This window comes from Apodemus sylvaticus, chromosome 9 (genome assembly GCF_947179515.1).
Source record: "Apodemus sylvaticus chromosome 9, mApoSyl1.1, whole genome shotgun sequence".
NCBI lineage: Eukaryota > Metazoa > Chordata > Mammalia > Rodentia > Muridae > Apodemus > Apodemus sylvaticus.
In genome coordinates this window covers 18,588,195-18,613,122 of record NC_067480.1, presented here as the reverse complement: position 1 = coordinate 18,613,122, position 24,928 = coordinate 18,588,195, and the positions used below count along the sequence as shown (strand labels likewise).

At 34.6% G+C, this 24,928-nt stretch overlaps 1 protein-coding gene across 1 annotated transcript in view; it reads right to left on the bottom strand.

Moving 5' to 3' along the window:
- Positions 1–24,928, bottom strand: part of St8sia4 (ST8 alpha-N-acetyl-neuraminide alpha-2,8-sialyltransferase 4) — an 88,807-nt gene that overhangs the window by 22,345 nt on the left and 41,534 nt on the right. Inside the window, exon 4 of the mRNA XM_052192231.1 lies at positions 19,143–19,436. Within this exon, the coding sequence (XP_052048191.1) occupies positions 19,143–19,436 (294 nt within the window). The remainder of the gene's footprint in view (positions 1–19,142; positions 19,437–24,928) is intronic.

Sequence of the window (24,928 nt, the reverse complement as noted above, 5' to 3'; positions counted from 1 at the left end):
CATATTGAGGTAGAAAAGAAAACCTAGTATAATGAATAGTTTTGTACCTTAATGCCTTTCTAGTACTTTTTATACTGGAAACTATCATAGCTAGCAATATCTGCTATTATGCTACAAAATTATTACAGGTTTCATATATATCCTTTTCTTTGCCTAGAAATAAAAATTTTCAGTTATTAATTATGACATAACTATAAAAGTTAATATGGATTTAGTAAATAAACTATTATTAAGGATATAAACATTATTTTCCTTAGGTTTTATTGTGTTTCTAGTCACTTGCTCACAGAACTATAAGAAAGGCTATTAATATTTTTAAATATTCAAATAAATGTGGTTACTTGAAATTTGAAAACATCCAAGTCTGTAAAGCTAACTGTTGAACAATCAGCTTGCTGTAGTATATAGCCCTTTTGCTGGTAGTTGACGTTAGTTTTTCACAAAATGCACATTAAGTCATGGCAAATTCCACATAGAAAGTTGTGTCTACCACTCATTTTAAAGGTTAATGCTCAATTTCAAGGTAGAGTCAAAATGAGAGAAAGTGATTGACAATTAGAATTCCAAAGACAACCTATGAAGATACAGCCATGGCTTCCCAAACACCACAGTCATCGTGTCTACCAAGCTTGAGCTGGATGTGATCCTTTGGGAAGCACACTAGGCCTCTGTATGTTTTATTTGCAGTCACCAGCATGGAAAGAGAAACATGAGCTGTATTCAGTCCCAATTAAGAGAGTTACAGAAGCAGAAAGTCAAACAAACACAGATCTCCACACTTCTTTCTGAAATCAAGGAAGAACAACACATCTCATTCCTAAGCCTTCCATCTGTTCTCCAATCAAAATCCCTTCTATTTATTTCAAGAGAGTGCTAGAAATAAGCCATTGGACTTACTGAATCCATTTCACTGACATTTTAATTTGAGCTAGGCTTTCTTTAGAAGTCAAAAATTCTTCCAAGTAACTTAGCATCTAATACAAATGCTGATGTCAGCAAGTCCTTGTTGTAGGGAATCTTAATAACTAGAAGACGGAAGACTGATGAAAAGAAGCAAGAGGATTGAAGTCACAGAGCTTAAGTCTGTGTCCCAAACAGCTGTGGAACTGGAGCGCTGCATTTATCTTAATGTAGCCACATTGTTTTAGGTGCATTATATTATGTCCAAAATAAATATTTAATTCTTAAAATGTTATTACCGGGATTACTTAGCAAATATATTGATATGTGGTAAGTAATATATTGATTAAGTAATAAGTAATAATATCAAAATTATCTTTGAAATTCTAATTGCCAATCACTTTCTCTCATGGGATATATAGGATTACTTATCAAATATATTGATGTAAGAAACAATGAATTCATGAAATTCTTAGGCAAATGGATGGAGCTAGAGACCATCATACTAAGTGAGGTAACCCAGACTCAAAAGGTGAATCATGGTATGCACTCACTAATAAGTGGTTATTAACCTAGAAAACTGGAATACCCTAAACATAATCCACACATCAAATGAGATACAAGAAGAAAGGAGGAGTGGTCCCTGGTTCTGGAAAGACTCAGTGAAACAGTATTCGGCAAAACCAGAACGGGGAACTGGGAAGGGGTGGGAGGGAGGACAGGGGAAGAGAAGGGGGCTTACGGGACTTTCGGGGAGTGGGGGGGGCTAGAAAAGGGGAAATCATTTGAAATGTAAATAAATTATATCGAATAAAAAAATTAAAAAAAAAACAAATATATTGATGTACTGATAGACAAATATACTGATAAAATTAAGGGCAATAGATATACTTCTAAACACCTAAAACAATGAAAAGTTAACGTATTTTCAGTTAAGCAAATGTTTTTCCTTAGTAAATGTAGTGTGAACTTTAGTAAATTTCACATTTCTATGATAAATGTCAAATCTGATATTTACATACAAATTAGCCCAATCAAAATTTCTTTTTTTTGGATCTTCAAGGGGAATAAATAATAATTATAAATAAAAATAATTTAAACTATTACTTTGAAATACATATAATTAAAACAATTTCTAAGAAGGTGTCATTTTTAAATTATATTTTTACTTATATTTGACAGTACACACCTCTATTCTGAAAAGAATTAAGTCTGTCAGAGTAAACTGCTACTGTATTGCATGCAGTTATTAAAGGGAAAACTATGGATACTCTTTTCACAAATTACAGGTGAAAATACCCCCATTACTCTCAGTATCAGCTGTTGGCTTTGTTCATAGGAGCAAAATCTTTGAATTTTCTCATTAGTTATCACACCACACACACACACACACACACACACACACACACACACACACACTCACACACACACACACACACACACACACACACACACACACGCCCACATGCACAGTGACCTGACAGGAATCAAGGTTCAGAGTGTTAATTCTTCTAGCCTCTTAGATGATGAGAGGAATAGGTAAGGAACTATTTTATAAAGAAGCATGGTGTAGGGAAGAGGAAACAGAGAGGGAAGGAAAACCAGTAATCAGCATTAATCTTGCTGCTTCATTTTATATATCATATTCTTTATACATTTTTTCTAGAAAATGCAACAAAATATTAGTCTAGTTTATACCTTATTTTTGCTCTCATAGAGGAGTTCCAAATTCTGCTTCCTAGACAAATCTAGAACACCAGAATGTAGACTCCCATTATTTAGTCAGAAATGCTTTAGAAGTAAGGGTCCAGTATTATACAAATGGGAGGATGAGTTTAGTACATGTTAGGTGAAACAGCCAACATTATTGTTAGTATATCTATGTAAAATCATAGTTTGAACAAAATCAATAAATTCATCATATCTTTTGACTTATGATTGCTAACGACAAATTTAGAAGGGTGTTGAGGTCATTGTAGGAGCTAGAAAATTGAGGGCAGCAATTAAGGAATACAGTGTATTAATGGATAAAATTCTCTCAAATATTACATTAAATGGATGATAAAATAGGAATGAAGAATAAAGAAAGTGACGGTGAGCTGTGTTTTATTTTACATATAAGAGTAATCAATATGATTCTAACTCATTGGCATTGCAATTTAATTGTAGAATGATGAAAATTCTTATTGCCAATATAACTCAAAAGCCTATAAGCAGATGAGAACCTTAATTAAACACGACAGTAAAACTGTTTACACTTTAAACTGTTAAGCATCTGCATTGGGCAAAAATATCACTACTTTCTGAAAATTAATCTTATAAACTTATTATTAGAGCTCTTGAATTAAAAAAAATAGAATTAGATGTGTATTCACTAATATGTATAAAACTGTAATATCTGTCTGCAAGCTACAAATGTATACACTAGTAAGAGCTACTATATGTTATGCAGTAGATATCTGCCATGTTTAAAAGCATTATCATTAATTTAAACTTACAGTTTTTGTATAGAAATATATCAAAGATAGTTTTCCTTCCAAAACTGTTTTACTTCTTTCTAAGTGAAGTAAACAATAATTTTATCTTTTCAAGAAATCTTGAACCATATTTACTACTGTATCTGATTTCAGGCTAATTCCTTAAGAAATTAAAAGTTTTAAATTATGCATGTAAATTTACATCTTATGAAGGCTGATAATGTCACAACAATCATGTTTCTAGAGCAAAATCAAAAATCATATCAACAAATCATTTCAAGTATTTATAATATAATAATTAGTGTCTGAAATCTGTGTTTAAGAGTGATGATGAATCCTTGAGATTTTATAGATTGTAAAATATAATAGGATTAGATGAAATAACCCTTTCTCAAAATCACTATAAAATTTAAAAGCTATTCAAAAGCATGTACCTAGGACAAGTACACTAGCAGAGGGAACAATTTAAGTACTTCTTCTTTGGTCAATAACACTTAAAGAATCCTTATTAAGGATCAGTATATGCATTTTCCATTATGCATCTTATATTCAATTAGCATAATAAGCCAAAGGCGGGGATTAAATAAAAAAGACTGGCTTTTCATTCCCAGACATCAGTTGGCCCAGGTTTTCTGCTAGCCAATCTAAGGTATAATAACAGATGTAATAAAAAAAGTTCTACTAAGTGAAATAGATATTTCTGATAGAGTGTCAAGCGCTAGAAATATTTTTTTCTATAACAATACATTAGTGGCTTTATTTTGGTTTCACCAATCCCATTCAAGTCTCTCCTTAATATGCACATCTATTCTAGTCCTGGTACTTGCCTTCAGTCATTCACAAAGTAGCTGTCATTTTTTTTTTTTTTTTGGAAATTAGCAGACTATTTTGTATTTTGTCTTTAATATGAAGTCAGACAGGTTAGGTGCATTTGAAGTATGAATATGAACTGATATTATAAGTCCAGATTTTTCTTTTTCTCCAGAGAGCTCATCGGCAAACCGTCACTGTCACATGTTGTCTTACAGGGAGAGGGAACTTACAGAGCTCACCTCCAGCAGGAAGACAGGGCATCAAATGAGGGAGGGGGCTGCTATCCCACAGTCATAATTGTTCCTGTCTGAAAGAACTGCAGGGATGGAAATGGAGAGGAGCCTGAGGAAAAGAAGGACCAGTGACAGTCCCAAAGAACAATTCAGCTCAAGGGGAGGATCCAAATCCTGACACTATTATGGAGGCTGTGGAGTACTCACAAAATTGGACCTAGCATGATCACACTCCAGAAGACCCAACAGGCAACTGAAGAGTCCTATACAGATATTTGCACCCAATCAATGGACAGAAGCTGATGACTTCTGTGGTTGAATTAGGGAAAAGCTGAAAGAAGCTGAGGAGGAGGGTGATCCTGTAGAAGGAGAAGCAGTCTCAATTTAGACCTCCAAGATCTCTCAAACACTGGACCACGAACCAGGCAGCACACACCAGCTGATATGAGGCCCCCAACACACATATGGAAGCAGACTGCCGGGTCTGTGTTCCTTCAGAGATGATGCACCTAACACTCAAGAGACTAGAGGCCCCAGGGTGTGTAGAGGTCAAGTGGGGTGGGGGTAGGGACATCCCCATGGAGACAGGGGGAGGGGAGGAGGTATGGATGTGGAACAGTCAGAGGGTGGACAGGGAGTGAAATAAAGTCTGGTGTGTAAAATAAATAAATAAATAAATAAATAAATAAATAAATAAATAATTTAAAAAAATTCCATTGATGATATAGATGCTGCCTAACCTTCTATAACTCATTAACAGCATGTTTTCTACATTTGTGTAAAAATAGGTGTATAGTAGACAAAAATCTTTCATACTTAATAATTAACTAACCACCCCCAGGACTATGTGATGCCACTAAATAAATTTTTAAAAATCCCCAAAAATGCAGAAATAAATGAATGCGTGTTTACAGAACTTGGAAATACAGAGACCTGGATAAAAGACTCATCTGGTATAATGACGGGCTAGGGAGGTGTTTAAACCAACATGTAAAACTTTGTGTTTTAACTCTGCCTCTTTTCCGAATATCTCACAAAGATATTCTGATTTTATTAGAGTAACTAGAAACTGACATTTCTATTTAAAACCATGGGATTCTCTAATGTTGTCAATTAGTTCATTTAAAAATATCTGTGTTGTTAAATATGTCAGCAGACTGAAATTATATTGTGAATGATTGATCTGTTACTCTTGTTCCATAAGTGGAAAAAGGAACACAAATGTGAGTAGAGGGTTTCTGGAGAATCAATCAGGGAGAGAATTGACAATCAACATTATATGCTTTAAATTGCTACCAAGTAAAAAAATATATATAATATACCTATTATATATATAAATATATATATATATATACATATTGAGTTTCAATGATAACATATTTTAAAGTCTTTCTTGATCATGAATAATACCTAGACATTACATTGATCATTCAAGTGCAAACAACATTTTATCATACTGACAAGAACAAGAGCATTCAAATTAAGCATTGAGCTAAAAGGCACGCCACTGCAAGTATTTTCTCATAGACTTGCAACTGAACTTAGATAAATACAAATTTCTGTTTGTTTGTTTGTTTGTTTGTTTGCTTTTTGAGACAGGGTTTCTCTGTGTAGCCCTGGCTGTTCTGGAACTTTGTAGAGCAGGCTGGTCTTGAACTCAGAAATCCGCCTGCCTCTGCCTCCCAAGTGCTGGGATTAAAGGTGTGCGCCACCATGGCCCCACAAATTTTTAATACAAATTAAAAATCAAGATTACTTTTTGCTATTGCAGAAACTCAGTTCAAAGTCACCAACTTAGAAATTCAGATGTAAGGTGTTTAGGAGACATTCTCTAGACATTTCCTCAAATGTCATCATGAATATTTGTTTCTGACATAATTCTATATATTTACAAGAGAAAACAAATTTGCCACAGTGCATTTCAACAAATCAAAAAAATCTGGGTTTTCTTATACTATATCATAATTATTAAACTTCCTAGACATAAAATCAATCATTAAAATAATTTAAATCATGCTAAGGTATATTCTATATACATAAAATTTTATATAAATTTTAACTGACTTAAAAAGTGTAAAAATGGCTATTTAGTTCTTATATAAAATTTACTTGCTCTCTGACCAAATACACACCATAAACTTCTTACTTTGTTTTTAATTTCATTTAGAGAAAATTACTTCAAAAGAGAGTGGGTTGAGTTCTGTGAATAGCACAGTACACTATCCATCAGTTCTCCAAAAGAGAGCTTGATTTTGCTCTGCAGACGTCAGCTGAATGTCTAAGCAGATAAATGAACTTGGATTTAATGAAATGCTTCGGAACGCAGTGATCGAAATTGTGCTATTTCTTTTTTTAGTTGGAAAAAATAACCATTCAAATTCTATTTTTGAATTATTTGAAAACTTGGGCTTGTAGTTTGGGTAATAAATCCTTAGTGAGGAAGACAGCTCTTTTTAGTTACTTCTACTTGTCCGTAAAAAAACAAAAACAAAAACAAAATCAAAAAACAACAACAACAAAAAAACTTTTTAGGAGATGGTGGCCTGCACCTCTAATCCCAGCAGTTGGGGGACAGAGTAAGCTGGAAGATAGCCAGGGCTACACAAAGAAACCCTCACTCGAACCCCCCATGCACCCCAAAAAGAAAATGTCTCTTTATTTTTTTCTCCAAGAAACAAACACAAGCCAGAAATTGATCAAGATCTGGTAAACCTCCTAAAATAGAGATGGATTCACCTTTAAATATTATTTTGGCATGATAAAAGGTATTTGAATCAATAGTATTATATGGAAAACTTAAAGAGGAATAATGGAATGGATAAAGAGTAATATGAAGTTCTATTGTTCTGAAAGGGATTGGTAGATATAGACCTAATCCTTAAATCATAACTCTGCATTTCCCATTAAATGAGGATATATTGCTGGTAAGTAAGGCTTCAAAATACCCGGTAAAAAATAAAAGATGTAATTAGATTATCTCACAACTTATTTAAAAGTTCTGTATATATTCATCAGCTGTTCATAAGGTACTGATATATTTACAAAGCAATGCTATATTAATATTTTAAACATATCTATATTTGAAAACTATCCATCCCTTATCCTGAACTTTTCTATCATTCACATTTATATTCACTCTTTTCAATGCTAATGACAACTCATGTAACAACTAAAATAAAATATTGTCTTTGAATGTTCTCAGATATTTCAAGGACTTACACATTTTTCTCATCTGACTTAACATTTGAATACATTGTATACTTGTTTTGTGGGGAACAGTGGTTACTACAGGGTCCTTAAGACAGTCTGAGGTATATGGCATAATTGCATGACCATATTCCCACCCACACTCACACATGTGATCAGTTCTTGAGGTTTCTTAAGGTAAATGATGGGGGAATTTGGAAGATTGCAGAACTAGTTTCCAATGCCTGAGTATAACAAATAACAAGACATGTAAATGTTTCCTAACATCATCCATGGCCAGCTTAGGAAGTCCCACCTCAAAAGGTTGAGATCATTCAAGTGGCAGCAAAATTCCCCCAAGCAATTTATGTTGCTTACTCACGCCCATCATGCCTGGTGGGGGGTTAAAGGAGTCCTGATCCAGAGGGCTGGAGAGGATTCTGAACGCCAGCATCATCCGCTCCTAGCTCTGGGTGGCATCAACTTGTAGAAATGATTGTCTAAATAAATGCTTTTTCTATTCAGCTCTATTGGAAACTCTCAGAACCCTGTGATCCCTGCATTTTCTTCACGATGCAAAACCCCGATCTTCACCAATGATCTCATTGTACAGATCTCAGCAAATACAATGAGCGAAAATAGTTTGTCTAATTTTCCGCTTTACAGTGGCTTTTGCATGTTCTATTCTCTAAGCACCCCTCCCCTGGCAAAGGCAGCACGCCTCCTCATTATCAGACTCTGTCATAGTGCGTACTCCAAGGACGCATTTCCTGTGTTTACAAAGTTAAATGAGAAAACCAGAAAGGGGAAATGCCAAACCCACCATATGTCACAGTCGAGAGAGAAGAGGGATTCATGAATCTATCTTGGTCATACTTTTCCAACTAGAAGTATTTCAAACGATATCCCTTTTTCATAGTTGTTTTGTGGGGTTTTGGGGGTCTTATTACACTGTTTTTTATAACTTTTTAAAGCATAAACTTTAGCATGTAGCATTATACCTTCGATCTTGGACATTTTAATAAATGGAGAATTTTAGTATTCAGCATACTTTATACTAAATTCAGAAGGGCTACTATTCAGTACATGGTTATGACACAGCATCAGAAGTGGAATTGCTGCAAATATTGGTCTGTACTGCTATCTGACCTTTAATCCTGTTTGGAAACTCCTTCGTGACTCTCTGACCAGTGAAAGCTCACATATCCCAAAGGATGTAACTCAAGTCCTTGCCAAGTCCCTTAAGCTAGTAGTCCCAAATTACCTTCCCCACATTCCTCACATAAACAGCTGCTCTGTCAATCTTAGAATTCTGTCACTCATGAAAGTACAGAAATTTGTTATCCTTCTTGAACCTTCAGTCCGGTCACAGATCCAGGCCAAAGATACCATCTACATCTTTCTAGTGAAGAAATGGCTGTGCTATACATCAGGGTTGCAAACTTTTATAATATATGAAGGGAATCAAGTAATTTTTACCACTGCAGTAAATTTTCTTAAAGAAAAAGTATCATTTTTTTGTCATTTTGTACATGATAAAAAAATTCTAGAAACATAGTTTATATCAAACATTTCCTGTAAAATAAGTATCTTAGCAACATTTTTGATATAGGCATATTTTTTTCAGAAAAAAAGAAAAATATTAGTTGTCTCTAATTAAAAAATGTTGGCAGTGCTGATCTTTGCTAGTGGGCACTTTTCTTACATGATGGGCTGACTGGCAATGGGATACACCAGTAAACTTCCTAATTTATAAAAGAATGTTTACTCTTCACAAATACAATTAAATGACTAAGATGGTTTCCTCAAATGTTAATGAATTCTGTATAATGGTTTCAAGCTCAGCTAAGAAACATATTTTGGATGCAAAATCAGTGTTTGGTATGCAGATATTTTCCATGTGACAATAAGATTTCAGTGGCCTTGGGGTACTCTATTGAGAATAGTAAGGTCTTCAATGCAATAAAGGGTTAAATCAGAAATTACGTGCAGTAAATCATCTCACTTTAAATAAAATAAATTTGAGAAAAGAAAATTACATGATTTTCTATTAAACTAGACTTTGAAAATATTAATAGTGAAGCATTGGTTCTCTGGTTCCCAATGCTGAGCTATAACTAGCAACCATTTAATAATTGTGGCTGTTCACCTTTGCGGTTTGTGCAAGTATATTTTGAATCTTTAATAAGACAATTCGAGCCTAAACTCAATTCTTGATATTAATATTTAAATAGTTCTGTCAAGTGTTACTGATATTTACTGCCTAAATATGAACTAAACAAGAAGATATCAATGAACATGGGAAACTGAATGCAAAACAATCCCAGGAGGCCTGCGCTCTATAGGAAGAACTGTAGGCAGCTGAGTAAAGTTGGAAATAGACTAGGTGGCCCTCTCATGGGTAGAGCACACTAATTATTTTACATTGAAAATAATTGTCCCTTTAAACATACAGGTAACCTTATATAGAATCAATGTTTTCTTATGAATATATGTATGTACAAATACAATATTATGATAATGAGAGAAAGAGGCAGTGAATTTTAGAGCATGCAGAGAAGGATACTTGGAAGGGTTTGAAAAAGGCAGAGGGAAGAGACAAACAGGATTAAAAGACAATCTCAGAAACAAACCAAAAGAAACATGAAAGCAAAATGCACCCAGTGTTTGCTTCTTTTCTTAGAACAGGAGAGTGATTTATCACCCATGTGTTCCTGGAACTGAGTCCCACCTCGATGCCTTTGAAGCAGTTGTCTGAAGCTAGACAGTATCAGAATTGTTACCAAGAACGGGAATCTGAAGAGCCAGGGCTTCCATATACGTTCAACGTCCTACACCCCCACCACACAAATACATCCATAAGGCCTTTGCAATTATTTTTCTTTTACCCCAAGAAATTAATTACCCTCTACTATGAATGTTTTATAGGTAATTTACATTTCACAGCTCATATATATGAAGTTTAGGTAGTAATTCCAAAATCAAAACTAAAAGCCTTCCAAGTACTCTCTCACTGAACCACCTGCTAAACTACCACTTTTAAAAGTCTCGTTGGATGCTTGACTCATAATCCTTTTTAAGATACTTAGGGAGTACGTACTTATACTCACTGCATAAGATCATTAGATACATTTTGCTCTTTGCTTGAAGCCCATAACTGATAACTTAATGTGCATATGAATGATCAGGGAAGCTAAACAACCACTCTCTTATATATAAATTAGACTAGCTGTACAGATTAATTCAGTGTTCCACCTACACCTTATTGCTCCTCCTTCTTTCCGAGAGTTCAGAGAAACAAGGGAGTTTCTGGGGTTGTCTGTAAACTTTACCATTATTAGAAGAGTGACTTTTACAAGTAAAAAGAGGGCTTGCTTTTCTTTCTCAAGACAGAGAGTGAAAGGACTTGCAGTAAGATGAGTGGGGGATGGGAAGGATCTTGAAGAAGTTATGGATGAGAAACCATGATTGCAATATATTATGAAAAACAATTTTCTTTTCCATAAGAAAAGAAAAATCGAGTGACAAGCAGTACAAAGATAGCATGAAATAAAATCATGTCATGGATATAATCCATGAACCAAAGTCATCTGTTTCCTATAGCTCTTTCGAAATACATAGTATAACGTCTGCTCTGATGACTAAATGGCAGCCATGGAATTTTAGAAAATTTTAAATCAAGGTCTCCTTTTGATTTTTGGTGGTGTGTGTGTGTGTGTGTGTGTGTGTGTGTGTGTGTACATGCACCTGCATACCTATGGGTGTTTTTCAATACATTAAGTACAAGCTGTTTGGTGAAGTTTGTTTTGTATTCTTGTTTGCACATTTTCAGGACTGACCTTTAGGTATTGGAGAGCCGACTGACTGTGCTAGTTGGGAAGGAACACTATTTACCGCTCTCTCCATCTTCCGTGGACACTTGTATTTATTTGTCTGAGATTGAGGACTTATGGCCTTTGCCCTTCCATGTTAGGGTGCAATGCTGTCATCATTGCCCAGGTCATGTTTAAGCATTACATGTGAGAGACTTCTCTTACTTCTAGGAGGCATTGTGAAGCCCAAGCCTCAATACATCCACTAACTTTTAAATTGTAGTTTGCTCTTAAATTGTATCACTACATTAACATAGGAAGGTAAAATTTGGTAAATGCCAATTTTACACCTGAGTATATACTTAGATCAAATTGATCCCTGTCAGATTTATTAATTAAATTGTTGACAGAGAATACAATTTGAACATGAATTAGAATATGATTTGATTTTCATTTTTGGGGGATTTAAGCCCTTGAGGGAAAGTTTTCCTCTTCTTCACTGTAATTCTTTGAGGAGAAAATAATTGCTTATTCTATGCAGGTTAAAAAGTAAACCATTCCCTCACAACTTTTAGTTTTGTTGAATCCTTGATTACTCTATAATCAACTCCCAGCCAAATTTCAAAGTTCTGGTTGTGTGTATCTTTGGCCCTTTTCAAGACAACATCCTGTTTCTACCTGGATGCCCCACATCCAACAAAACATATGTACATAGATAGTTTAAGGTTTCCTATTAGCGTTTAGAGATATGAGTCAACTGATCCCTGCTCTTATGAAAAGTAGAAACCCATTTTAATGACTTAAAATATAAAATGGACAGGTGCGTCTTGTGAGAAAAACATAGAGAAACAGAACTCAAAAAAGTCTTGGGAAAGGGAACAGAAACAAAACATGTGTTTAGCTGGAACTATTAAAATGAGATTGACAAAGAAAACCAAAACTTGGCATAGAGCAGGGGGACAATGAATGTCCAGGAAGTAGCTAGAGTATGCTCAGGACAAAGATGCGCAGTGAAGGTTCTCTCTCTCTCTAAATAAATTTTATAAATAGAATTTTCTCTTTCCAAATAAAATATGAGGTCTTATAGTCCCAGTGGGAAATGAGTAAGAGTTTTAAAAATATGTCATTCACATTTCATTCACATTGACTCCACCCACTATGAGTGTCTTTTCAGATATCAGACAACTATACAGTCATATTTCCTAGTATACTGTAAATTATGATAGCTGCAAAGAAATAATATTGTGCCTAAAGTGTAACGACATTAATTCCTTATGAAAGGCTGTTACTCTTATATGCATATTGAATATTCCCAGAGAAATGGAGATATTTATCCACAAAATCTGTCTTTAATATAAATCACCTACTATCATTGCCTGGCTAATCAAAAAAATGTTAAGTAATGGCACATGTTTTATGAAGACATATTATAGCTATGCTCTACATAGGTCAAAACAGAAGTCATATGGGAATGTTTTAGGACAAGCTAAAATTAAAACAAAGAAGCCATTTTTAAAAATGGCTTTGTATGTGTCTATGTATATGTATACATATGTGTATATGTGTATATGTATATGCATATATTAACTTCTGTGTGTGTACACATGCACAAGTTTGTATACATGGGTGTGTGAACAAATGCATCTCATTAACAATGGGAAAATCATTTCGCTGAGAAGTTTAACTTGGTAATAGTTTTGAAGTGAATATTTTCATTTTATTTGGAGTGAATATTTTCATTTTCCAAATATTTTTCCTTTATGTGACTTTGAATTTATTCAATACTCCAAAACAATCTGTTTTGAATGACTACAATGAATTCCTCATGTGTACCCAGGAGATATTTCTGCCTATGCTTGACTGGACACTCTGCTGGGATCTGGCCTGATTCAAACTTCTGAAGTGATGCCATTTTTTTCCAGAGAGAAGTGCTTTATATTCACACAGTATTTCATCTATCTTTGCACACGTTTATGCGGGCAGATTGCCACATCTGAAAGACAAACTCAATAACAGAAATGTGAAATAGGTGTCATTAGTAAAACTGGAAAATAAGTTTGATTGTGTAAGGCATGTGGAAGTGTTTTTGTTGTTATTGTTAAGACCTATAACTCTCATGGGTTCTAGCACAGTAAGTACTGTATCTTTTTTTCTCCTTTAATAATCTACAGCACAAGGATAACTTCTATAGAGATATGGGGCCAAAAATGGTCTACATTTTCTTTCTTTTAACTTCATTTTTCTTTCCTATTTTATCTAAGAACTATGTTCCTATGACATTTATAATGTAACAGTATGGGCACTTTTAAAAGATGACAAAGGAATACATCAATTGCCCAGTAAAATTCCTGAAAATGTTAAAATAAAACTGTCCTCTTCAACAAATTTTATATGAAAAAAACATGTAAAACAAGAAATACCAATGCTATTGACAGAACTGCAGATGAGTGAGAATATCATGTTCAGTGCTGCATGAGAAAAAATAATAAAAAAAAATAGTGAACTGAAGTAACCAATGTAAAAGAAGATATTTTAAACAAGGGATGAAATTACCAGAAATAAGTTCAAGTAAACAAATACAATAAAGACAACATAATTATGAAGTGTGGGAGGGATTTTTGTTACATGTTTGACATGAACAAAATGAATGTCTGAGAAATGGGAGAAATTCGTTTGCATTTGAGTCGGCAACTATCATGACTGAGGGAACTGACCACTGACACTATGTTTCACATGTGTGCTTCTTAACACATGTCATTTTGCATACTGTACAGCCCTGTATGCAGTCTTTCTTGAAAGTGAAAATTCTACTACCTCAGCATTCGCAGTACTACTCTATTATGTAAAATAGAATTAATATATAAAATATATTAGTGTATTAGTAACAGTATATTGTGTTATTAATGCTATATTCATACACAAGATCTATCTATCTATCTATCTGTATGTATATACATAAGTAATTTATGGAAAGAATGTATATTTAATTTTATAAACATGTTTACTGCTTTTCAATATTTATGTTAGAAATAAATAGATATGCTTCATGAATTGATTTTTCCACAGACTTATGTTTATACATAGAGATATGATCTCTTAAAAGTTACTTTTATAGATATCCACAGGAGAACTAAATTCAGGAACAACATATCTCTCTGCCTAGCATCTGTCTGTCTGTCTGTATGTATGTCTATTATATATATGTATATATATGTGTCTATGTCTATGTATACGTATACATATGTGTATATGTGTATATGTATATGCATATATTAACTTCTGTGTGTGTACACATGCACAAGTTTGTATACATGGGTGTGTGAACAAATGCATCTCATTAACAATGGGAAAATCATTTCGCTGAGAAGTTTAACTTGGTAATAGTTTTGAAGTTTATGGACCATCCTTGTGAGGCGGGGACTCTAAGAGCAACCCAAAAATAGACTTTAAACAAAAATATTTATGAAAGCTTCATATGGTTTCATAATTAAAAACAACAAAAATTCAATCCCTTTTAAGAGGCTAAGGATAAGTAATTCCTGAGAATATTTAAAAAGACTTAGCACAAAAGTGAGCGTAACATGACAATTTATGTACACAGATTTAGAGTTTACAATCAATAAAATTCAGAGATCAAAGGAATTTAAATATTATAAATATGGATGCTCATAGTTTAATGGTTATAAATCTGAGACTTAAAATCATAAACAGTTTTATCCCAAAGCAGCAGGAATATGAGTTACACATTCCATAAAAATAAAATTCCTAAAAATATCCTAAAATATTCTCTCTCTAAAAAAACCTCATTTGAAAAAGAGAACAATAGCTCTAAGAGACATTAATTAAATTTTATCTTACTCTCCCCCCACATGTGTATATAAACTTCCATTTATAAAACACTACTGTGACTTAACAAATGATGATTAAGACTTTAAAATAAAATTTCTGCTTCCAGTGAAATGTGAGAAATTAGATAGTTGATTTTCCTTCCTCCTGCCCAGTAATCTGGCGCCTTTAGATTTTAATTCAGATTTGTTCATCTCTCAGATTGTCCTTTCGTCGTGTTTGCAAGAATCTGCTACATAGTCCTCTGATTTCACTTCATACGACATTCAACATCACCGTACCTTACAACAAATTCTAAGCCTAGCTTTGTGCTTTTGCAGTTAATACTTTCTTTTCCTGTGCGAGAAACAAAGCAAGAATTAAGTCAGTGTGTAAAGTTAGAAGCGTCACTGTTTTCATAGGATAAAGTTTAAATACTGAAATCTTGCTGTGTGGTGATTTCCAAGTCACCATTATCTTCACGAATCCTGAGGTCTATCTATTATCACGTACATATTTTTACGTTGAACAACAGCACTCAGAAAAGCCTAGATATGCTCTGACAATGTGTATTCTGGTCCTTTAACCTTTCAGCAATAGTTCAACCCCAGTAGGCAACAGAGGATCTGAAACTATTTTGTAAAAGCTTTTCACCATGGGGTTTTCAGATTACTAAGCCAGTAAGACTTACTGCTCAGGAAATAAGTAAGACTTGAAAGGTGTTTTGGAGTTTGATCTTGTAAATTTTGGTGTGACATATTCTTTTATCAGCGATTTTCATTCTTGGCTTGTCAGTGTTTATGTTTTACTGTTCTTTCTCCACATTCTAGCTTCATAAAACTATGCTGAAATAATTCACTACCAATAGTATTAGTTTTATAATTCCATAAATGAATTTGCTTTTGACATGCCATGTGTATAAGTTTCCATGCTATTTGAAATTTGATTGGCTACTCCAGAACTAGTTCATATGTATTCCACCTTTCAGGAGTCAATCTCTTTACCTTACAGGAGGATATGCAATCATATGAATAAGAACACAGTGACCCAAATTCTAGCAAAGTCAAGAAGCAAACCAATCAACTGGATAAGACATGGTAATCGCAGTTTAACATGGCACACTTTGTATTTACAAGTTTTATCTAAAAGCCCTTTGGATTGTAGCATTTACTAATTATTAAGTCACTTTTCAAAGTCACTATGAGACTAAAGCAAATAAGATGAGACAAAATACTTATAACTGAAGTAAAAGTAACTGGCATTTTTTTTTTGTACATTTGAATGTTTGCACAAGGTTAAATAGATATGCTGGGTTTATTAGTTACTAAAAAGGTGAGGAAGAAGAATCACTTGGGTGACCCAGGAGTTACAGGCCAGCATGGGAGGTAGCAGATGGTTACAAGCACAGAAAGAAAACAAAGTAACACATGAAAGTATCCATAAATACTTTCATTAGTATTTTTAAGTACATGTGTTTCTAACTGGCTAGTGACTTCAACTGTGACTCCTCTTTCATAATCTGCCTTTGCTATTGGGTTAAAAAATATTCATCAGATTTTAGTGATTATATTTTAATTTAGTGGTTATACTAAATTTCCATTATGCTTTCTCTGATCAGGGAGTTGACTACATGCCTTTTAGCCCTAATAATCTACCACTGGAGAATATGTATCTAAACTTAAAAGGAGATCTCTTTTTCAGAATAATATGATGTGAGTTTATAACACAATATATTCTTACTCTCTTCTTTGTTGACTATATGACCATTCTTTTGGATCAACTTTTTAAATCAAATAATATTTACACATTTAGAAATAGGTCTTACCTTAGTTATGATCTAACTGTGTGTGTGTCTGTCTGTCTGTCTGTCTCTCTCTCTCTCTCTCTCTCTCTCTGTGTGTGTGTGTGTGTGTGTGTGTAGTATGTATGTGTTCACTTCTCGGTGAATACAGTGGTGACTGTTGAATAACTTGATCCAATCATGTAAATTTAGTTGTGAACAGAAGAGTATAGTGTATGAAACTTTTGAGGCTTAAAAAGGAAATGGTGAATCTTTGCAGGGAAATATTAGAATAAAGAAACAGAAAATAAAAGCAAACCAAAAAGAAAACTAAAACTGTTTGAACATGGTTTCTATTATACAAAAAGGCTATTTTAACTCTAGACTTAGATATTTTTCTTCTTCTTTTAGAAATTCTATCACTATATTTATCTGTTATCCTAAACTTTGGGTTGTTTTTGTTGTCATTTTTCATATCCATCATTTCCACCCCATATCTTTGTTTTTCTATGAGCAATTTAATTAAATTATTTGTTCAATTATTTGAAATTGTTCTGAATCTCAAATTCAGAAATGTCACCGTACTTGATATGGAACAAATGTGTCTCCCTCCCAGCAATATCCCAGCTTGCTTTAGTAGCCTGTGTTTCCGTGCTCCTAATGGGCTCTGCATACACTCATATGGTCTCCCCAGTACTCTCTCTTTGCCCTTCCTCCTTCCCCTCCCTTCTCTCTTATCACTGTGTCTCTCAGCTTCCACCTCCATCCCCTCTTCTGTTTCCCTTCCCCTCCCTCCACATCCCAAATTACTTGTCACTCCAGTCTGTCTTTTCTCCAGATTTTTCCCATCTCGCATTTTATTAATCATTCCAATTGTTATTATGTTTTCAAATCTAATCAAATAGCAAGCCTACCTTTGCAGCCTTGAGAAGGTGAGGAGGAAATGACATATCCCTAACCGATATGCTCTGTGACAAGGTCACTGGAAGGTCATATGCCCATGTGTTCACCAATAAGCCCTGCATTGATTTTTGTATTTACAGTATACAATGATACTTAAAGTACATTCCTAAGCCTACAGACGTATCTATCTTTAATCTACTTATTTAACACACTGTGTTCATAAGTACCCTTGGCCTTTTTGTCATTTCTCATACTTAAGCAATAGATTATGCCTTATATAGTTTCAATTACAACATTTTTTATTAAAAGGGAAATGGTACCTTGAGTTGTACCTCTCCTTCTAGTTGGACTCTTAGCTACAGATGGACATTAAATGTTCTTCAAACATAGTTCTTGTGTGTTCTTGTATGTTCGATCACATTTCCTACCAGACACTTAGTATTTCTGTCGAAGCCTGTCACTCTAAATCATCAATTTTACCATGCATTATTAAACCTTTTGTTGCAGGAAAAAACCAAAATCAATAGTCTGTTCATAAGCAGGCATAAATGCCAAATCCGCCAATTTGCTTTTTCAACGTGGGAGAGCAGAAAGACTAAATACACAAAATGCATAGTTAAAAATATGGAAAGCACTCAGTCCCATGGTTGGCTTTGAGACGGGGTCCCCAACGGAGGAGATAGAGAAAGGACTAAAGGAGTTGGAGTGGTTTGCAACTTCATAGGAAGAAAAACAATAGCTACCAACCAGACTCTCCAGAGCTCCCAGGGACTAAAATCATCAACCAGGGAGTACACATGGCTCTAGTTGCATATGTAGCAGAGGATTGCCTTGTTAGGCATCAATAGGAGAAGAGACTTTTGGTCCTCTGAAGGCTCTACAGATGCCCCGGTGTAGGAGAATAAAGGGCAGGGAGGTGAGAGTGGGGTAGTGGAGGAACACCCTCATAGAAGCAGGGGGAGGGAAGACGGGATAGGAGCTTTTCAGGAGGGAAGAACTGGGAAAATGGATAACATTTGAAATGTAAATAAAGAATATATTCAATAAAAATTACATTAAAATCAATGAAGACAGAAAAAAAGAAAATATGGAAGGCATTGTAATGAAAATGTATTTATTTCAGAGGATTTACTGGTGTTCCTTTCCTTAGAGATACCTTTTAGTTACACTTCCTGTTGTGTCAAGGACAGACTGGTCCTTTCCAGCCACTTACCCTCTGACTGCATGAATAAGTCTAAGTGATGGATAGGCAGTTCGCACTTGCAGTTTGTTCTTAAGGATTAACGCATTCACCCATTCCACGTGTTTCTCTCCTCCTTTGACCATGAAGGCAGGAATCCAAAGGACGCTGTCATTCAGCATGGAGAGTCTATGCACAAATTTTTCTCTGTCACTCTCATTCCGAAAGCCTCCAAATGCTCTTTGTACAACTGATGGATTCATGGTAATAAAATCTGATTTAGTCCCCACATCCGCAGCGAACTCCACCACAGGAGCTAGATTACACCTGAGGAAAAATTAATGGAAAAAAATGGAAAATAAATACACAAAATTCTCTCACAAAATGGCATGGATGAGGAGAACGAGAAACCATCAGGTTTTCATCAATAGGTAGCAGGAAAACAAAACAAAAACAAATCTCCCCCATTAATCTGCCTGGTAAAGTTACATGTACAATAAATAAATCAAATATTAGAAATATGACTTTCAATAAAGATGTTAACTCCTAGTAGGGCTCCATTTATCCAATCTGTTACTTTTGTTTTGTCTTCACAAATCCATACATTAGCAGTTCTTAATAAATGAATTTATAATTGTGAGTGCACAAAGACTTTGTTATGCAACAGGAAACCTTAACTGTCTGCTGTATAAGTAAACACAAAGTACTCACTGGTCAGATTTGTCTTGTGCCAGGCTTGAGTCTTTTCAACATTCCTGGATGTTCCTGAATAAGTTTGACTTTTTAATACTCTGAGATAAAGGAGCATATTTTTGCAGTACTGTACACAAACATACTTTCAATTGCCTTTGCTAGGCCTATACATTGAACACAATGAAAAAATGTAATTGACATCTTTAGTCTGCTTTTCAGAGACTTTAAGGTGTGTAGGAAAAATATCCTTGCTATTTCTTTGGATGCTGTAAATCCCTGCATCCTAGGGCCATCTGCATCCCTGTGTGCATATGGAGAAAAGGTATAGAATCCATGTTTCTAAATTTTATCATAGAATCATGATGTTATAAAAACATCCTATACATAATTTTATTCATGCAATATGATCTCATCTGTTTATTGAAAGATAACTTTGGAAAGCTTCTTGAATATATGCCCAACTGATTTGTGATACTTTATTAACTCTTTCATATTAATCATGGATACTTGACTTGAGATATCTTTAAATACCCTTACTTTAGCTTCCTTAAATGTATGTTTTAATTAGTTTGCAAATGAAACCTTAGATTTTCTTCAAACAAGACTTAACTATCTATAAAAGAAAAAGGTCTTTCAAATGTATTCAATCTATACATTCATGAAAACAAACCTACACATATGTAAAAGACAGTTTCCCCCCTTTTTAACAATCTTTCAGAACAATGAATATAGGGTATTATAGCTCATTAGTTTTGAGAGATTCTTTAAATTTCTTTATGTATTTTGTTGCATTAAAGAAATTTTCAAACAACTTACACTTTAATTAAAGAAGAAAGTGTATGTGCTATTGTAAAAAGTATTATATTGTATATCCTTCCATGTATCTCTTATATATATTTATTTCATAGATCTCTAACAACTTTGCCTAAAATAATGAATCTTTTCCACCTTGTCACACTATTGAGTAAAATCTTTAGTATCCAGCCTTAACTTTTAAGAGGAAAAAAGGAAAACATTAAGAGTTATTTGCATATTAGAGATTTAGGTTAATCTTTTAATGTATATGTCATTTTGCACACTAAATCAGACAAGAGAGTTTAGCTTTTCTTCCTCCATGACACTGAGAGGCTATAGAAATCATTTCCCTTATCACAAAGACAGTAAGAATAGTATAGTCCTGAAAAGTTATTAAAACTCAGGTTAGTAGGAATCTGAAGGGTGGTATGCACAGGAACAGAAAATATATTTCATTGACACATCCTACTGTGAACAACTATGAAAAACGTACCCTGCCTCAATATTCGTGGGGTACTGAGAATGCGATTATCGCTTGCTTGGATTTACTGGCTCCACAGTGGTTCAGCCTTCACATTGTTCTTAAACACTAATATGTACACTTTTGGCTTTTAACATATCTATTGTAGATATGTTACCTCTACCCCTACCTCTCAAAAACTGAGAGATCAGATGTCCACAGAAGCATTCTAACATTGGCTTCATACCAATATAAAAAAAATAAGCTAAACTCTTAATAAACCTGGTTTTAATAGGTATTTGGCTTCTATAGGGAAAAGGGTATTCTAAGGATTATTGTTCTAGATACTACCTCATGTAACATCCAAAAATATACATTAAGGGTAAAATTGACATGACCTTGTCATAAAAGATGGCAACATCCTTAGGTCATTGCTAATATATATAAATTGGAAAACACAGAAAAAAAAATCACAGCACTTTGCTTTCTCATTGTAAATAGAATCTTTTCTTCATGAAATTAATAAAATTAAAATAATCATGACCAATTATGCTGAAGAGAGTAAAAAGTATATACTGTTAAATCATTTTTTTAGGAAAAAAATAATGATTTACTCTGTGCTTGTATTCCCTTACAGGTTAAAATTCTTTTCCTCAACATGGAAAAATCAAAGCAAATGTCTCCTGACACAGTAAGGCAGCTAGCTGCATTCTGAACTCAGCAGTTGAAAGAGCATGAACAACTCCCATGCAAGCTCAAGCCAGAAAAAAAATCCCAGAATGGAGAGGGACAGTTGGCACAGATTCCTACCCCAGGAGCTATTGTCAACTGATAGCTTTTGGAGAGGGCGTATCAGTTCCTTAAGCATATTACACTTGGTAAGTCACAACACAGTGGAACACAGTGGAAGACCGCATACCCAGGAATATATGAGTAGCACAGTTTGGATGTGATAGATGGGAAAAGGGCCCAAGGTTGGGTGGGCACTGAGGGAGGGTGTATCGAAAAGAGTGGAGACTGGGTCAGAAAGATCAAAATCCCTTGTGCAATCAAAGGACTAATAATAAGCAAAAAATGCTAAGTTTGAATAGAAACTTAAAAAACAGTTAAGTGTTAAAAAGAAATTTATCAATTAGAGCTAGTACCAACTGAAAACATTTTCTATTTTGGAAGCAAAGAGAATCTTTTATTATGTTTTTGTTTGTTTGTTTGAGAAGAGGATTGAGCTTAGAGGAAAATAAATCCATATATTTAAATGTGACTAAATATAGTTCAATGAGGATGATGCTTACTTAAAGACCATTGTGTCTCCCAGCAATGTCAACAGATGTACTCATGAGTTCATACCACCATGACTGCATAAACATGAGCTGAATGGAGCAATATCAATGGAAACGTTCAAGGGGTGACTGTATATGGGAAGGATCCCAGGTGGGGCAGTTTCTGGATGGCCTTTCCTTCAGTCTCTGCTCCACATTTTGTCTCTGTATCTCCTCCCATGAGTATTGTGTTCCCCCTTCTAAGAAGGACTGAAGGATCCACACTTTGGTCTTCCTTCTTCTTGATCTTCATGTGGTCTGTAAATTATATCTTGGGTATTTCAAGATTCTCAGCTAATATCCACTTATCAGTGAGTACATGCCATGTGTGTTCTTTTGTGACTGGGTTACCTCACACAGGATGATATTTTCTAGTTCCATCCATTACTGTGGAGGCCAACAAGTGCTTATGGAGAGGACCCTGATAGAATTGTTTCCTGAGAGGCTCTGCCAGTGCTTGACAAATACAGAGGATGACACTCTCAGCCAACCATTGAACTGAGCACAGGATCCCTAATGGAAGAGCTAGAGAAAGGACCCAAGGAGTAAATGGGTTTGAAGTCCCATAGGAGGAACAACAATAGGAACCAACCAGTCCCCCCCAGAGCTTCAGGGGCCTTTACCACCAACAAAAAAGTATACAAGAAGGGACCCATGGCTACATATGCTTGGGTAGCAGTGGATGGCCTGGTTGTATATCAATGGGAAGAGAGGCCCTTGGACCTGTGAAGTCCCATTGACCCAATGCAGGAGACAGTGACCCAGGACAGGGAAGCAGGAGTGGGTGGGTTAGTGAGCAGGGGGCCAGGGAGATGGAATAGGGGGTTTTAGGAGGGGAAACCAAGAAAGGGGATATCATTTGAAATGCAAATAAAGAAAATATCTAATAAAAAATGAAATGCTTTCATTATTATAATATACATCTTTTAAGATAAAAAAGAATTAAAAGTTAAAGTTAAAGTAAATGGAAGTGGACCTGTCCATGCATAAAGAACTATAGGGATGAAGACAGTGGGGGATATAGTCATCTCTAGAAAAAAACACTCCAATCTTATTCCAATTCCAAACAGTCAGCTCTGAACACAGACATTTGAGTAGCATGTTACAGACTTAGCATGTTAGATCTAGGAATATATGCATATATATATATATATATATATATATATATATATATATATATATATATATATATATACCTGTAATGAATGTTAATAAACCAAAGTGGTAAGGGTAGGAACGAAAGCAAGGTGGGGGTGTACAGGAGGGTTTGGGCCGAGGAAAAGAGAGGAAGAAAGATGTCATTATATCATAATGTCAAAAATAAAACCATGAAAGAGTAACTAGAGATGGAAGAATAAATAATAAATTCACATATAGTATTTTGACAACTTGAGCATAGCCCCAAAAGACTTCAAGATGAGTGACAGAAAATGTACTGACAGTAAGACAGAAAGATACATCAGAAAATGTAGCTTGTGTTGGCTAGAAAGGGGCAATTTGTCACTCTTCTGGGAGTGAGTAACATGCTTTTATTCCACTGTAAATGAAGAATAGAGCCATGTCTACAAGTAAGCTGACAAATGACTTTGTGGATAAACCAGGTATCTGGTTATGTAATTAGCAAAATGTGATACATTCAAAGACAACGTAAACAAGCCACCATAATGAAGCTGTGGGGCTTCTTGGCAGCATTTTAGCAAACAAGTCCATGTTGGTGAGCAGCTCATTTGCTGAGAGAGAAAGATTAAAACTATTTTCTCAGTAAAAAGTCTCAATCTTTCTAAATATCTTCTTTGAAACTGAAGCTTTCAGAATTTAACAGACAGTGACACAAAAGTTTAGGAGCTGCTGCATTGGGTTTCTCAGATTTATTCTTAACGTCCTTAAAGTTGGCCAATTTCGAAATGAAACTCTTTTTTTGTTGTTCTTTTCAGTCAATCTACTGTGTGGATCTGAGCAGCCAATAGCCATCAGTTCCTTTGTCTTTAATCAAATCAATTTTTGCACTTACCATTTGTTCTTGACAAAAAATATAAGAGATATATACAAGAGATCTTAATTTATAAGTTCTCTGTTAAGGCTGGTCCTACATTATTGATATAGCATTGTCAGGAGAAAGGATGACCCCAACTTTAAGAATTTGACTTTTATTCTGTGATCCCATACTTACATGATTGATTTTCTACATACCTCATGTAAAGTGAAAATGTTTCCATTTTTCAAGGCTGTATAAACTATTTACCACATAATCCACAAAGAAAACAATGCTTGCTACCTGTTTGAATTCTAAGTATCATGGGTTTCCTTAATAAGAAAGAGCGTTGTGGATTTGTCAATCTCAATATTTTCTTTATATTCTCTTTCTACAATCTAAACAAATAGGATACCTGTCATTTATCCATTCATTGAGTGCTCAGTATTCAAAATCAGCACTGTGCTCAAAATGCTTCCCTAGTTGTTTTGATGATCACGGATATGATAGATCCCAAATATAGCTATATATTACCAACATCTATAGCTATCTAGAGATAGATACTGGTTAGATATTACCA